Source organism: Myodes glareolus, chromosome 9 (genome assembly GCF_982192425.1).
Source record: "Myodes glareolus chromosome 9, mMyoGla1.1, whole genome shotgun sequence".
In the NCBI taxonomy this organism is placed as follows: Eukaryota; Metazoa; Chordata; class Mammalia; order Rodentia; family Cricetidae; genus Myodes; species Myodes glareolus.
The window spans coordinates 46,806,350-46,821,857 of record NC_142034.1 but is presented as its reverse complement, the minus strand read 5'-3'; the positions used below and the strand labels follow the sequence as shown (position 1 = coordinate 46,821,857).

Here is a 15,508-nt window from a genome sequence, read left to right as displayed (position 1 = left end):
GTCTGTAATCCCAGCACTCCAGAGGCAGAAGCCCAAGACAAAGTGGCATTTACATCCCACAGGGATTCAAATTCAACTAATCTCCAGAGCAGTCCACTGCACGGCCTTGTCACAACTGTTGTGACTTGTCACAACCTTGTCACAACTGTTACCTGGTTCCTGTAGAAACCCCTCCAAATGGGATTATTTAGCCCCATTTACAGTAGAGGGGAGTGATGCTGGCTGAACTGTCCAATGCCACATGGCACGGAGTAAAACTTAGACAAAAACAGTGGCTCAAGCATGCAATCCCAGCATGCAAGAGGCCCAGGCAGGATGACTGCAAACTCAATGCCAGCCTGGTTTCATAATGAGTACTGCCTCAAAGGAGGCAAAAAGGGTTCTAAAGGCTCCTGTCTGGGGAAGAGCAGAGGACTGTGCTTACAAGTGCCCTGCAATATACTACATTACACAGCATCAGCGCACCCTCGGGCCCACATCTGAGATGGGACAGTGCAGAAGACTGGAGCTGCCCATAAAGTACTACGGTTGTTAAGTGTGTGTAGCCTTCCTCTACATCTTCCTGCCATGCAGGCAGCGGGTGAGGGCTGTGTGGACCACCTACCACACCGGCACGCCATCCTCCCACACCGGCAAGCCATCCTCTCGGGGAAGGGAAGAAAACAGTGCTGGCCTTGCTAGCACCTACCAGTGAAGAAACTCAGTAACAACAACAGAAAGTAGAGAGCAGTCTGCCGGGGTCTTCTGAGCCCCTGGGAGAACACAAAGAAGACAGGCAGGGCCTCTGACCCCAGCGCTTCACCTCTGTGCCATCCATGAGGACATTTGGAAAAAGAAAAAAAGAAAAGACACTGTCTCCCTATTTGGTCTAGCCTAGAACTCATAGTGAGTCCAAGCTGGCCTCAAACTCAAATATCTTCCTGCTTCAGTTTCCTCAGTACTAGCTAGAGAAGAAGGCTATCACACCCAGCTTGAGGACACTACTGGTAACAGCCACGCTTGTTTCGTGGGCAATTAACACCTGCTGAAATCATTTTCATCAGTCGCCTCTTTTATCCCTCCTGCCTTCCTTCCAATTTCAGGATATCTAGGGCAGAGAACTGTTCTGGCTGGGCCCACCCTCCTACCCACAGTGCCCTGGGCACCTGTAGATTAGCATACCTTTACCGAATAAATATGACTTTGGGAGTAGCCTGGTTTGCAGGTAAGAAACACATTCACAAACTGTGGTCCCAGCAGGCCAGTGGGAGAAGAGAGACAAGGGAAAGGTGGCCAGGCCAGTCGGGTGCAGCCCATCAGGGAAGACACCAAGGAAGCTACTATGGGGTGCGAAAGGGGGTGCATGGCCTGGAGAGGATAAGAAGAGTTCACTAGAGAGTGGACAGTATCCCAAGTAAGGCACTGTATTTGCCTCCTTTCCAGTTTTTGGCTAAGGCACAAAGCACCTGAGCCCTAGATTTTTTTTCATGTATGTAAGAAGAGCTCCACTAGCCGCTGGAAGTGGTGGCAACGAAGCACAGCACCATGCACAGGAGGGGTGGTTGGTGTGCTCTCTGCAGCAGGGGAGAAGATGCACGGGGCTGCGGAGTCTCTACCAGGGCACCCACCACCCTCAGATTAGAACACAGAAGAACGTGCAGGCCCTGGAGCCGCAATCTCTCCGCCTGAGACAGAAGGGAGAGCAGACAGTGATTCTGCCTAGCTTTGTTCCCCACTCTTCCTACCCCCCCTCCCAGGTTCCAGAACTTCACAATTCAATCCCAAATACCAAACAGGAACCCAGAGGTGCCTGGGAGTTTACATGGGAATCTAAGGGGTGCACAAAGGTGTGACTAAATGGTGCTTCTTATCTACAATGGCAGACGCAAGCCCCAAGAACTGGGGGCCAGCTGGGCTGTCAGAGCTTCACCCAGGAGAGACTGAGAAGGGTCTGGCAGCACCACCCAGGCTTAAGCTTCACGAGACCCCAAGTTGAAATGTGTCCTGGTCCCACTGGATACACTAGTCTCTGGCAAATTATGTCAACTCCGTAAGCTTCAGTTTCCCCAGTGATAAGCCTGCAGGGCACATACCATGCAGAGACATCATGGACTGCCCCCAGGGAGTGCCACTATTAGGAGGTGTGGCCTTGTTGGAGTAGGTGTGGCTTTGTTGGAGGAAATGTGTCATTGGGGTGGGCTTTAAGGTCTCAGATGCTCAAGCTACATACACATTCCTGCTGCCTGCCAATCCATATAGAGAACTCTCAGCCCTATCCAGTACCATGTCTGCCTGCAAGCTGCCATGCTTCCTGTCATGGCAATAACAGACTGAACCTCTGAAACTGTAAGCCAGTCCCAGTTAGAGTTGCCATGGCCATGGTGTCTCTTCACAGCCATAGACACCCTAAGACAATAATGACAGTCACTTCTTCACTTCACTTCCACTTTTACCTCTGGATCCTCGTGCCAACTGAGGTCTGCACTCATACAGATATTATAAGCTGGTTTTTGTGGGGTTTGTTTTTTGGTTTTTTTGTTTTTGTTTGTTTTTGTTTTTTGTTTTTCAAGACAGGGTTTTCTCTGTAGCTTTGGAGTCTGTCCTGGAACTCACTCTGTAGATCAGACTGGTCTCACAGAGATCTGCCTGCCTCTGCCTCCCAAGTGCTGGATTAAAGGTGTGAGCCACCACTACCCAGATCAGATATTGCAAATTACATGGTATTCTGGCCCTTAATGACATCTCATGGCAGACTTGTGGTAGCCGTGTCAGGTCACATGGGAGGAAATTCTCCGAATCTTCCATTTACTGATGAATAAATAACCTCAGAGAGGGTGACATCTCTTGGGTGACACATCTTCAAAGTAGCAGAAGACAGAAAAAAACCCAGATGTCTTCTCTGTCTTGGGGGTCCCTTTTATTGCACCATCCACAGGAATTGAGGTCTATAGGAATGAGGTTTTCTATAAGACTGTGGTTCTGAAACAGGAAGTTGCAGCTGAGTGGGAGTGTCCTCGCCCTTCTCCCAAGGGAAACTACACACTCTCAGTCAAATTGAGCCTTCAGCAATTGATAACCCCTGACCCTGTGCCAGGGTACACTGCCCAGCCTAGGTTTGGGAAAGGTCTGCAGGGCAGGGTTTGGGGTTCACCTGTCACCTCTGGGGCACAAACCAAGATGAAAATATCACAGCAAGCTGTCCCGGGGAGTGAGGAGATCAGGCCCTAGCTGAGGCTATCACACTTGGGAGGACAGACCCAGCAAGGAGGTGGCCTGCAAAGGCAGATTCATTTCCCAGGAGGTATTTACCAGACTGAGTCTTTGCAATGCAGCTGGACTCAGCCCTCTAAAATCCAATGACAAAAGTCTTGTCGGTTAGAGACAGGGGCTCACTATATAGCCCAGTCTAGCCTAGAAGCCACAATTCTTCTGCACCTTCTGATTGCTGGAACCAAACATAATCAATACAACAAGGCTCCATGTGAGCAACCCCCCAGCCACTACTCACACTTCCCTTCAGAGGAGCCAATGCTGTACAGACCTGGGGACATGGGGCTCCATGGAATTATGACCCTTGTTCAGAGTCCTACAGCCAGAAAGCAGATTTTCATCTGTGCAAAGCTTACATTATTTCCAGACTCTAGGTCACTGACCCAAGATACTGATAGTTCACTCTGTGTGTTAATTTTAGGGTGTCTAAACATTATCCCGGGTGTCTGTGGAATGGTTCACAATGAGATGAACATCTCAATCTACGGACTGAGCAAAACAGATGCTCTCTCTCCCCAAGGTGAGCCTGCTTTGCCTCACCCAGTCAATTGAAAACCCAAGATCAAAAAGGCCAAGAAAGAGGGGTTCCACTCAGCCAGCATGCATGACCCAGGGCCCAGGCAGCATTATGAGTGCCAGGCCAGCTAAGGACTATAAAGTAAATTTCAGGACAACCTTGGAAACATAGAGATCCTGTCTCAAAAAGACAGGGGCCCCACCAGCATGGCTGCTAGTGCTGAGACACTGATCTTTTCTAGACTTTGGACTCAGACTGAACACTGGGTGATCTTGAGTTTAAGTCTATTGGTTTTTCACCTAAAATCTTTTACCTTTGATCACCTGATTCTTGGGCCTTTGAACTGGAACTAAAACTACACATTGGCTCTCCTGAAACTCCAGTATCCACTGCAGAGGGTAGGATTTCTTAGCCTCCATACCCACAAGTCAGTTCCATCTATCAAATCTCTCTATATACAAATTGCACACACACACACACACATACACACACACACAACCATTTGGGTTATGTTTTTCTAACACATAAGCCAAATTTTGATCTCACAGGTACAGCCTGGCTGTATGTTTGGGTGTGGAAAACTCGGCTGCCAGGCTGTGCCAAAGGCTAGATATCTGAATATCTAGAACAATTACAATTGTCTGATTTGGTCCAAAAGTCCCCCCTGTTTCCAAGTTCCTAACAGGAAGCCTGGCAGGGGAGGAGACTGCCTGGCCAAGTGAGCACAGCCAAGTAGCAGGAGCATAAAGTGCGCGCGCGCGCACACACACACACACACACACAGAGAGAGAGAGAGAGAGAGAGAGAGAGAGAGAGAGAGAGAGAGAGAGCCCCCCCCGCATGAACACACCTTTTAAAAAACAAAAACAAACCATCCTAAGTACTGGGAAAGGGGGTTTACACCTTTCAGGCACCCTATTGCAAATGGCAATACTTGCAGGGTCCACTAGGTGGGGCCAGTAATGCAACAGAAAAAGCAGAACAGAAGCTAGCTCCAGGCAGGCAGGGGTTATAGCTGGGGCAGGCAGGCAGGAGTAGAGCAGCTTGCCGCTAGAACTGTCCCAGCTATTCCCAACTGGCATCAATGATCTCCCTACCTATCCAACGGAGTGCAAACTGGTACTGAGGGCCCCAAGTACTTCAGATGACTGTTCTCTCTGTGAAATATTCAACATTTCAAAACCTTCCACTCAAGTTTTTCCCTTTTGACCACCAAGAACAATGGGAACAAAGTGAAGCTGCTACCCAGAGCAAAGAACACAAGGCAGGGATATGGTCCTGCTACGCATAGAACATGGGCAGGACTTTTCACCAGGAAATCCAAATACCCATGGATGAATGCTCCTACAAGGTAGTCAAGAGGGAGGAGAGGAAGGGAGACAACGGCAGAGACAAGAGGGAGGCCAGGTCCCGCACAGAGGTTACACAGGGCATCACTGTGCACCTGCTTACAGTGGGACTTATGGGCTAAATCCCTAGGCGAGATCTGAACCCCACTGACACACAACCAGAAGGCAGAGAGATGGGGAACCAGAGTTCTCCCTCTCTTCTTTCTCCTGGTTGGCCTGAGTCCAGATCGCAGAACAGCCTCTCCTCCATTGGTCCAAACACTGCCTCGACACGGCCAAAATGGCTGTCTCTAATCCACCACCCCTCCTTAGGGCAACAACACCCAAGAATGCTGGCTGTGGGGAGCCTGAGGCTGGTCAACACCCACACCCATCCCCTCCACCTCTTACCTGCCCCCCACCATCCCTTCCCAAACTTGAACCACCTGGCAGCTGCTAAGCTCTGCCTAGGCCTTTGTTGCTATGGCAACAATGTGGCTTCCCCCAAGTGGGATGCTGGTTGCCAAGGCCCTTGTTGCCAAAGGCTATAGCAGCCACCCCAGTGTGTGAAGAGGGGGTGAGAGCCTGCAGAGGGTAGAAAGGAGCAGGGGTTCTTCCAAATGGTAGAGTCCAGGCAGTCTCCAGGTGGGGTGGAGGGCTAGGCATTAGAGAAGGGAAATGCATTGCACAGCATTGCTAATGCTCCCTGAGGGCTTCAGAGAGGAAAGAGAACCCCACAAATACCAGGACTAAAAGGACCCGTGAAACTGAGCTCCTGCCACCAAAACAAATGGCTATGATTCTTTTCCCCAACTCCAGAAAAAGAGCCCCAAGGAATCTCTCTGCCTGGCTCGCTCATGTATTTCAGATGCGCACACTCAGGAGCTGTGCCCAGTGTCAGTCCCTGTCACCGGGAACAGCACTAATCCTAAGTACTACAATCCCCCACACATTCCTATCTCCCTGCCCTGTCAAAGTGCACTTAATCTTTCTTCCAAAAGGTTTCTGAGAGGAGAGCCCCTGCCTCTCTGGGAAGCAGGGAAGACAGGAATCTCAGGCTTATCCTTTCCTATGGAATGGAACAAGGCTGGAGGCCCTCAGTCCTGGGGAACACCCCCACCAGTCCCGGCTTTGTGGGGCACTCGCCCACAGGCCACTATGCATTTAGCCAGGTTCAGATAGAAAAGTCTGGTCCTTCCAGGGTCCCCTCCCCATCCTGTTGAGAGACTAAGAGATGCTGAAAGGGGAATGAGGGTGCCCAGGACAGAATCAACAGCTGGCAGAGCAGGGGAACAGGGGTAACAGAAGAGGACCTACATGACAGTGGGGCACCAGGGGTCCGGGCCCACCCTCCCCCAGCCCCACTGCTAACACTGTCCTAAGCAGACCCTGGCCCACTTTTCACACAAGTTGTCTTACCTCCCCTCCCCAGAAGAGGAAACAGGAGTACCTACCCCAGGTGCCAACCCCTCAGGTGGGGTGGGTGAGATGCTGTCCCCACCACCCTGGCTGCGGGCGCTGAGCTGAGGCGACATGGTGGGTGATTCGTCGATGTATGGCATGGTCTCCGAGCCCTCGGGGGGCCCCTTCTGCTCCTCATGCCCCTCTGCGTCGTAGTCCTCGGCACCGTAGCTGAAGTCTGAGACAAGGAACAAGAAAGGCCACTGAGAGTCTTCCACCAAGGCTGCCAGGGACTGGTAGCGCAGTGGGCGCCGGCGCCGGCCCCCAGCTGCCATGGTCCCTGCTGCACCATGCACCTTGGGCCAGGGCAGGGGCTGCACAGCCAGGCCTGGGGAGGAGGGTGGGAGCTCCAGCAGGCACAGGCTCTGCTGAGTCCGTCAGAGGCTGCTGGGAGTCAGGGAGGAGCGGAGCTGCTGTCGCCACCCGCCTAATAGCATGTCAGCTGCGTATGTGGATCTGTGTTTCCTTTGCCTCCTGCCTAATTCCACGTCTAAAAATTAACAGTGGGAGAAGGAGGCAGGACGATTCCAACTTCTCTCTGAGTCACCATTTTGCTTTTTATAGGGAATAAGGAGGTGGGGGCGGGCCAAGCGATGTCACTTCCTCGGTCCCTCCTCCTTGGGTACCATTGTACACGGAGCTCAATCCCTAGGGGGTGAGCAGGGCAGGTTTGGGGTAGGAAGGACCCAGAAAGTGTGCCCTAGGAGGCCCTCAGTCCTTTGAATGAGACTCTGCAAGCAGGACAGAGCCCAAGGAAGGCAGGCGTGGGAGAGAGGGCTGTGCCCAGGCCTGGCAGGGACTGGGGGAGCAGCAGTCTCCTCAAAAGCCAGCACTTATGCCTACAATTCCAACGCAGTTTCCTTCAGAGCAGGAGGGAGGGAAGGGGACAGAAAGTGAAGCTGTATTAACCCCTCAGCACTCCCAGCGCCACACAAGCTCCAGCGCCCACACAGATGCCCTCCTGGGGGCAATAAGTTAGGCCACCAGGGTTTACACAAAAGCTACAGGATAGCCTCACTAAGACCCTTGCACCATCCTCAGGCAGTGAATGGCCAGTGGATTGGGTGTTGCTGTTCCTAACATCCCAGTTCACTATGGGGATATCTGAGAGTACAGTGGGGTTGCTGTAAGTAAGATGCAAGGTCTCCTCCTACTTGAACCCTGGTTCAGGGAAGGAATCCTAAGTGAGGAGGGGCCAAGGGTACTGCCTCTGAAAGACCAGAAGGAGCTGGCACCATGTCCCACAGAGGAAGGCAAACAGGGAGCCTTGGAGTCACTGCTGGCAGCCAGTGCTCTGCACCCTGGACCTGCTGAAATCACAGGAATTTGTCATATGGTTCCTAAACCTTGGCAGAGACCTGGGTTTTGGGACTGTGGCCAGTATGTCAGAGGAGTCTGGCTGGGCCTGTCCCATTATCTGCTCAGACATCACTTCCTCCAGGATGTTCTCCCTGGGAACCCAGTTTACCAATAGCACATGGTCTCCCGGAAGCCTCAGGGGCAAGAACTGAGTGTTTCAGCTGTGGCCAAGTGCCTGGCACCCACAAATGACACGTAACAGGCTCTTGGAAAGTAGGAGTAGTTGAGTGAACAAGAAGGATGCACCATCCATCTCAGACCCGAGGTCTAAGCCAGGAAGGCCCCACTGAGTCAAGCTCTCTGTGGAGGCCGTGGCTCCTCCTCCTCTGTCATAACACACCAGCCCACAGGCAGCTAGCAGCCTGAGAATGGTGTCACCAGGTCAATGGAACACCAGGCAGGCCACGGCTACACTCAGTCCAATCAGGGTGTTGGCAGTCAATAGCTTCCCCTGGGCTCTCTGCACCTGCTTCTGCCGACTTCCTATCCCAGGGCTTAGCAGATGCCCATTAAGCTGTCTGGGGACATAGGCTATATCTCCTCAGGACAGGCATGTACATGAAAACCCACAGTCCTCTTTACTCCTACAGGAGCTCTGGATCTCCCTGGTCACGCTGAAGCCAAGAGTGTGGACAAATGAACACCCTGGTCTAGCCAACAGCTGGCCTGACCTGATTAGGCATCACGGGGATGAAGGTATTACCTAAGGGCAGAGTTCACATATGGGCCAAAGGAGAATATGCCCTGGTTCACTTCTAACGCATTATCTGGCATCTCCCAGGTCTCTGGCAGCCATTCCTCTGTGTGCACAATCAGACCCGGCCAAATCCTGGTCAATCTAACCACCTCTTCAAGGCAGTACTCGCAGAAGAGGCCACTAAGCCTCAGACATCTGCCTAAGATCAAGGTAAGGATCTAACCCTGTGTCCTTCTGAGTCTTCAAGGGCTACCCTGTCCTGTTTGAATTTCACTCCAAAGAAATCCCAGCACCTTGCCTTTGGTCCTCCTCATGGGATAGGTTGACCAATGAGAGGAGCACAGGGTACAGACATGGGGACTGGCCCAGTGTCCTCTACAGCATTCCTAGGCCATTCCTTTCTTGTTCATGCCTTTCATAAAATGCTGGGAGTATGGAACACTTCTATTAGGAAAAGGGATACATAAAAGGATGGAGAAATCAACTCTCTAGGAAAGTAGAGGGCTGAAAAAGAAACCCACCAGGCACAGACAAGCTTCGATCTATGAAGGCCACAGGTGAGAACACTAAGTGGCTGTGGCCTGGCCATTAGTCTAAAAAGAAAGTGAGACAATGCAATTGCTGACAGTCAGCTCCATTTCCCCTCTCGGTAGCAAAAACCCCACAGTATTCGGAGTGGCCCTACACTCAGTGGCTAGTAAAGGGATCACATTTCTTTGTAGTGTGTAATTAAGTCCTCAGTAATGAGCAAGAGGAATAGCTGGGCATAGCAGCCTAGACCTGTAACCCCAGTACTTGGGAGGTCAGGGCAGGAGGGTCATTACAAATTCAAGACCAGTCTGGAATACACAGCAAGACCCTGTCTAAGGGTAGGGGTGCTAGGTAGATGTTAGAGACTTTGAAGATGGCTGCCTTTCCTCCCCAGGCTGCTTTTGGTTAAGGAGGCTGGAGAGATGGCTCAGTTGGTAAAGTGCCTGCCATTCAAGCACAGTAGCCAGGGATGGTGGCACATGCCTGTGACCTCAGCACTGGTGCATGGCGTGCATGAAGACAGGAGATTAAGAGTGTATATATGTATATATACCTTCTCTTCTGGAAGACCCAGTTCAGTGTCTAGCATTCATGTCAGGCAGTTTACAACCAACTCCAGGGAATCTGATGCCATTTTCTGGCATACCCATGCAGTCATGTGTGTACGTGTGCACACACGCATACACACACACACACACACACAAACACACACAAATTTTAAAAAATTGAAAGTGGAGAGTGTCAAAGCAAAAGCATTTGAACTGGACTTTTGGCACACATGTATATGCACGCACACACACACACAAGTATACAACACTCCACACACATATAATTTAATAATAATAATGGTAAGAAGTACCCTGCCCCCTGCCCGCCTGCTCTTCCTTTGTTGCCAGTTTGCATGACTGGAACTGCAGCAGCCATGAGATGCCACGCTTAACCATGAGATGACTCTGAAGATGAAGGCAGAATTGAAGATGGCGGAACAGACAACTAGGAGTCTGAGTCACTGATGGGATAATGAAACCACCTTTTGACTTTGGAATGATCTACCTGTAGACTTCTTTTTATAAAAAGAGAATCAAGAAGTGAGGGGGCTTGGGAGCGGGGAGAGAAAGAGAGTCCATGTTATCTAAACCACTACTATATTTAGTTTTCTCCTACCCCCTTCACTGTTCTTGATCTCCTTGGTGAAGTCTTTCACCACCCATCTCTTAAAAACTGCTGTTCCGTATAGACTCTTAAAATAGACTACCATCAGGGAACAGAAAGGAACTGTATTAGTGATTTCTGAACATACTATGCTAAGTGAATGACGCTAAATACAAGTGCACAGCTTGAATGTTTCAGCATGTATAATGTCTCAGAACAGACAAAGCTGGCCAATGTCTGGAAACACTAACCATAAAAACACTGGTGGCCTCTGGGCATGGGGTGTGGACAGGAGCTAATGATAGTAGGCACAAAGGTACTTCTGGGCCAATGGAACCATCCCTTATCTTGGCAGGGACAGGTACAAAGACAGGTGCAGTCACCAGAATTTACCAAATCTTAGTACAGTGAATATTTATGCAGTTCACTAAATACTGAACATTCGTTAATGATACACCAGGCTGAAGGAGTCATCTGCAATTCTGAAATATGGAAAACATAAGAGGGAATGGGACAGGAGAAGGACAGACGTGAAAGGGGGCAGCCATGAGTAAGTACGGACTCTAGCTAGCAGTAAATGAATGGGCTGTTCAGTGTGCGATGCTCTCAACTTTTCTCCACGTCTGATAGTTCTCCTAATAAAATGACGGGACAGGGGACAGTGCTCTCCAGACCATTGCCACCCTTTCCTCTGTGTCCTCTCCCATTTTTTTTAAACCCTCTGCTGAGAGGTCTGGACTGCACATCCATCTCTGATTATTTCCTGGACACATATCTTCCAGTCATCAACTTTAACCTGAGGGTAGTTCCGCAGGTGATGGGAGACCTCCAAGTCTCTCCAGACCCCTCCCCTTCCCACTTTGCATGGATCTCTCAAATCCCCACTCTTGCCAGTCATTTTCTCCCCACAGCAGCCAAGCTAAAACCCAATCACACCTCACAGTTCTCTGCCAACTCTTAACGGCTCAAACAGCCTAACTTGCCAGCTGAAGACTCCTCTTGGTACATATCTGCCTCCCCTTTACATGGTCACCTCCTGCCCTGTAGTATCAGATCATTTCCAGTTCCCATAACTGTCTGAATATATAGCTGGAGAGTCTAGTCTGAAACCCTGGCACCTGTAAATATAACCTTAATTGAAAGAAAAGATACTTGAAGACGTCATCAAGTTGAAGATTGCAAAACAAAATCATCTTGGATGAACCCAATAGGAACTAAATCCCATGAAGTCCTTAGGAGACAGAAGGGGATAACACAGACAGAAAAAAACCCTTGAAGACAGGGAGGGAACACGTACAGCCAGCACTAGCTGAGAGGAACACGCAGGAATTCGACCCCTGAAGCCTGGAAGAAAGGGCTTCCCAACGGGCCCTGATCTGGGGCCTATGATGCACACAATGAAGATAACTTTCTGTGGCTTAAAGCCACCAGTTTTGTGATAATGTGTATAGCAAGGAAAGCATTCCATGAATCCTCATCCCTGCCCCACCCCTCGACCACTGCACCTGCTGTTATGACTCCTTAAACCCTGTCCTCGGCTCTCTATCCATCAAGGAGACCTCTCTAGCCCTCAAAGTCAGCTCCTAAGAACTTCCCTGTGTTTCCAGGTAGATAAAGCGCTTTTACAAGCTGATGAGAAAAGGATAATTATATCATATTCTAATGAGCTAGGGAAAGGAGAAGAAAACTTAAAATAGAACAGCAAATGGCCAGAGATACTCTTTTTAAAGGTTAACCTCACTGCAATAAAAGAAAATGCAACCTACTTTCCCTTCCGCCTTGGTGTAATTTTCCTATCAAATTAACAAGAACTTAAAAATAATGATAGGCTTCTTGTCTAGGATGTGTGTGGCCCTGAGGGTGAAGGCCAGCACCACAAAAGAAAAGTATTAATTAATAAAGCCCAGAGCTGTAAAAGGACACATTCGCAGAGATCCTGAAGGTGTGTTTAATTGCTACAACTACCCAGCATAATTCAAAACTGTGCCCTAAGATAAGAATATATAAGTAATTATAAATACTCATAAAATATACTTGCATGGGACTGTAGAGAGTTGGCTAAGTGGTTAAGAGTTCTGACTGCTCTTCTAGAGGGCCTAGGCTTGAGTCCCAGCACCCACATGGTAACTCACAACCAGTCCAATTCCAGGGATCTGACACCCTCTTCTGGTCTCTGTGGGCACCAGGCATGCAGACAAAACACCCATACAAGGACAAGCGTGGTGGCATAAACTTTAATCCCGGCACTAGGGAGGCAGAAGCAGGCAATCTCTGTTGCGTTTAAGGCCAGCCTGGTCTACATAGTGAATTCTGGGACAGCCAGAGCAAATAATGAAGCCCTGTCTCAAAAAGCAACATAAATATAAAAACCCCAAAACAACCAAAAACCACACCCAAAGAATTAAAATTTTTTAAAAATTTTGGATAGACTTACAAGACTGTTTATGACTGCAAAATTATATTTAAAACAATCTGAGTGATTAAGTGTAGGGAACTGGCTAAATAAATTATGATATGTCTTCAAGACAGACTAATATACAACCACTTAACATTATGTGGGGGACATAAGTCATCATGTAAGTGAAAAGAATAACAGAAGCATGGTAGCATGTCTGATGTGTACACGAAGCTGGGGAGACTACATATAACATGATTATAGAAACTGGGCACAATGACTCACATCTATAATACTAGCACTTAGAAGACTGGGGCAGCAGAATTATGAGTTCAAGATCAGCCTGGGCTAAACAGCAAGACCTTGTACCCCTCCCTGTCCATTCAAAGAACCAAACAAAAGCAAATTAAAAGGAAAAAAATAACCATTATTGAGCATCCAGGTTCTGGAAACCTGGAAGGAATTAATTTGTGGTCTCACTGCTCCCAGGACACTAGTAAACACTGCTAGCTTTCTACCACCTCTTCTTCCCTGCTTGGTTTATATGAAGCAGAAATGGACCTTGTTCTCAGAGAGATGTCTACAAGAAGAAGCAATCACTATCTGGCCCATGAGAAATCTGAAAGACCTTTGGTTTGACTGTTTGCCTTGAACGTGGATGCAATGACAGGAGCTAGGATAGCCATACTGCTGCCATGGGAGACAAGAGATGTCTCTGGGAGCTACCGAGCCAACGAGGATCAGCAGGCCCAACTCATTTCTTGCTAAGTAGGAAATGGAAGCCCTAGAATATCAGGCTTTCTGCCACATAAAATGAAAACATTTCTAAGTGATACCCTCACCTCCCAGTAAAGGAAGACAGTCTAGCAATGAAATTCCCAGGCACAGTAAAGCAGAGAGGATCAAATACTTAAGAGATTATCACTTCCTGAGAGCAAGGGATGGAGAAGACAGACTCAAATTCCATCCATTCTCTGTCACTTCTCAAACCTCTCTGTGCCTAGCACCAGGTAGCCACTTCTCAACAACACTGGCTGTGTAGCTGTAAAGAGGGACAGTAAGGGGATTCAGCTGGAGGATACATGCGAAGCACTTAGCACATAGCAAGCACCCAATGAATCTTAGCTGCTATTGTTAATATTATTAATTGACTTTTGAACAATGTGTGGTTGCTTGTCAGGTGGGTGGGGGCCGGGAGCAGAGCTCTAGGCAAGGAGGAGGCTTGGCAACAGCACAAGTATGAAACAGCAGGGCCCCTTAAGAGGAGTATAAATAGCCACCATGGCTGGAACACTGAGTGAGCAAGGGAGGGAGGGGAACGGCACGACAGAAGGGGGCACAGACTACATCCTGAGTCAAGCTGGAGGTGGGGCAGGACTCGGGGCTCTGCTGAGAAAGCCCACTAGCCCAGGGACCCCAGCCGTGGTTTCACAGAACATAGCTACCTCTCAGAAGTTTGTCCTGACACACGCTCCCGTGTGGAGTCACTATGCAGGCAGAATCAATCCTGTGTCACTCAGAGAAGACATCACCCACAAATGTGAGCTACCCTATTTTCAGCCTGTAATGAAACCAGTATACTTGAGAGATGCCAGATGACAGGCACTCAAACACAAATTCATGTAACGAAGAGAACTGGCCAGTGAGAGGTAAGTTCACCCAAGTGGCTAGACCTCATTCCTCCTACCTCAGGTGCCCACTGGGGGAGATCACTGTGTACAATTTTGGCTTGAGGCTGTCCTGAAGCAAGGACCAAAAGGCATAGCTAGACATATACACTTGGGGCTCCAAGTTTCACGCTGACAAAAGGTGTGGGGTCCTCTCTTCCTCTTCAAGGGACTCTAAGAACTCACAGGTACAGGATAAAATTCCAGGTGCAGAGTGGCCCTGACATCCCAGCAGGGGTGACATCAAGACTAATTAAATAATAATAAAAGCTATACATTTATTTTCTACCTGGGAACCAACAGGGGGCAAATGGGAGATGGGAGGGCAGGAAAGAAGCATGAAGGAAAGCCCAAGCCTATAACCCTACCAAAGCAATGCCTCCAGAGAGCGGTCCTGCCCCAGGAGCTCCTGCGACCAAAGCTTACACACTGTGGTTCACACCGTGTGGCACTGAACCCGCCACTTCATTTCATCCACAAAGGTCCACCTGACAGACACCATGCAGAACAGAAACTGCCGGACAGGAAAGTACACAGTACAGGACTCTGTAGCACAGAATTTAAGAACAAATGAAACCCAGGGCTGGAGGCAGGCAGTGTGCTGACTGAGACAGGCCTGCCCGAAGGAACTTTCATGGGTGATGGGAACTTTCCCTCTCCATCCGCATGTGGCTTATACAAAGAGACATATGGAAATAAATGTCCACTCAATTGAATACCTAAGGTTGGTGAACTTCAAATGTGTGGTTTTCTTGGTAGGGTAGCTAGCTTGGTTTTCGTTTGTTTGAGACATGAGACAGGGTTTCTCTGTAGCTTTGGAGCCTGTCCTGGAACTAGCTCTTGTAGATCAGGTTGGCCTCGAACTCACAGAGATCTGCCTGCCTCTGCCTCCCTAGTGATAGAATTAAAGGCGTGCGCCACCACCGCCTGGCTTCAGGCAAGTCTTTAACTCACTTTGTAGTTCAGGCTGTTTCTGAACTCACAGGAATCCTCTTGCCTCATCCTCCTGAGTGCTGGGGTTATGGTTATACACTACCACACCTGACACATAGATCTCGGTTTTGGCTGTGAAGCACACAATCTAATCTCAGCATGTGGTGGAGGATCCCTGAGAGTTCAAGGTTTGTGCTTGGGTTGTACAAACCTGTCTTA

The 15,508-nt window shown here is 49.3% G+C and overlaps 1 protein-coding gene across 3 annotated transcripts in view; it reads right to left on the bottom strand.

The window, feature by feature from the left end:
* The window catches only part of Abr (ABR activator of RhoGEF and GTPase), a 195,141-nt gene that overhangs the window by 88,598 nt on the left and 91,035 nt on the right, over window positions 1-15,508 (bottom strand). For all 3 annotated transcript variants that reach the window (XM_087910294.1, XM_087910297.1, XM_087910295.1), the window contains exon 2: window positions 6,549-6,733. In XM_087910294.1, the coding sequence (XP_087766420.1) occupies window positions 6,549-6,733 (185 nt within the window). The remainder of the gene's footprint in view (window positions 1-6,548; window positions 6,734-15,508) is intronic.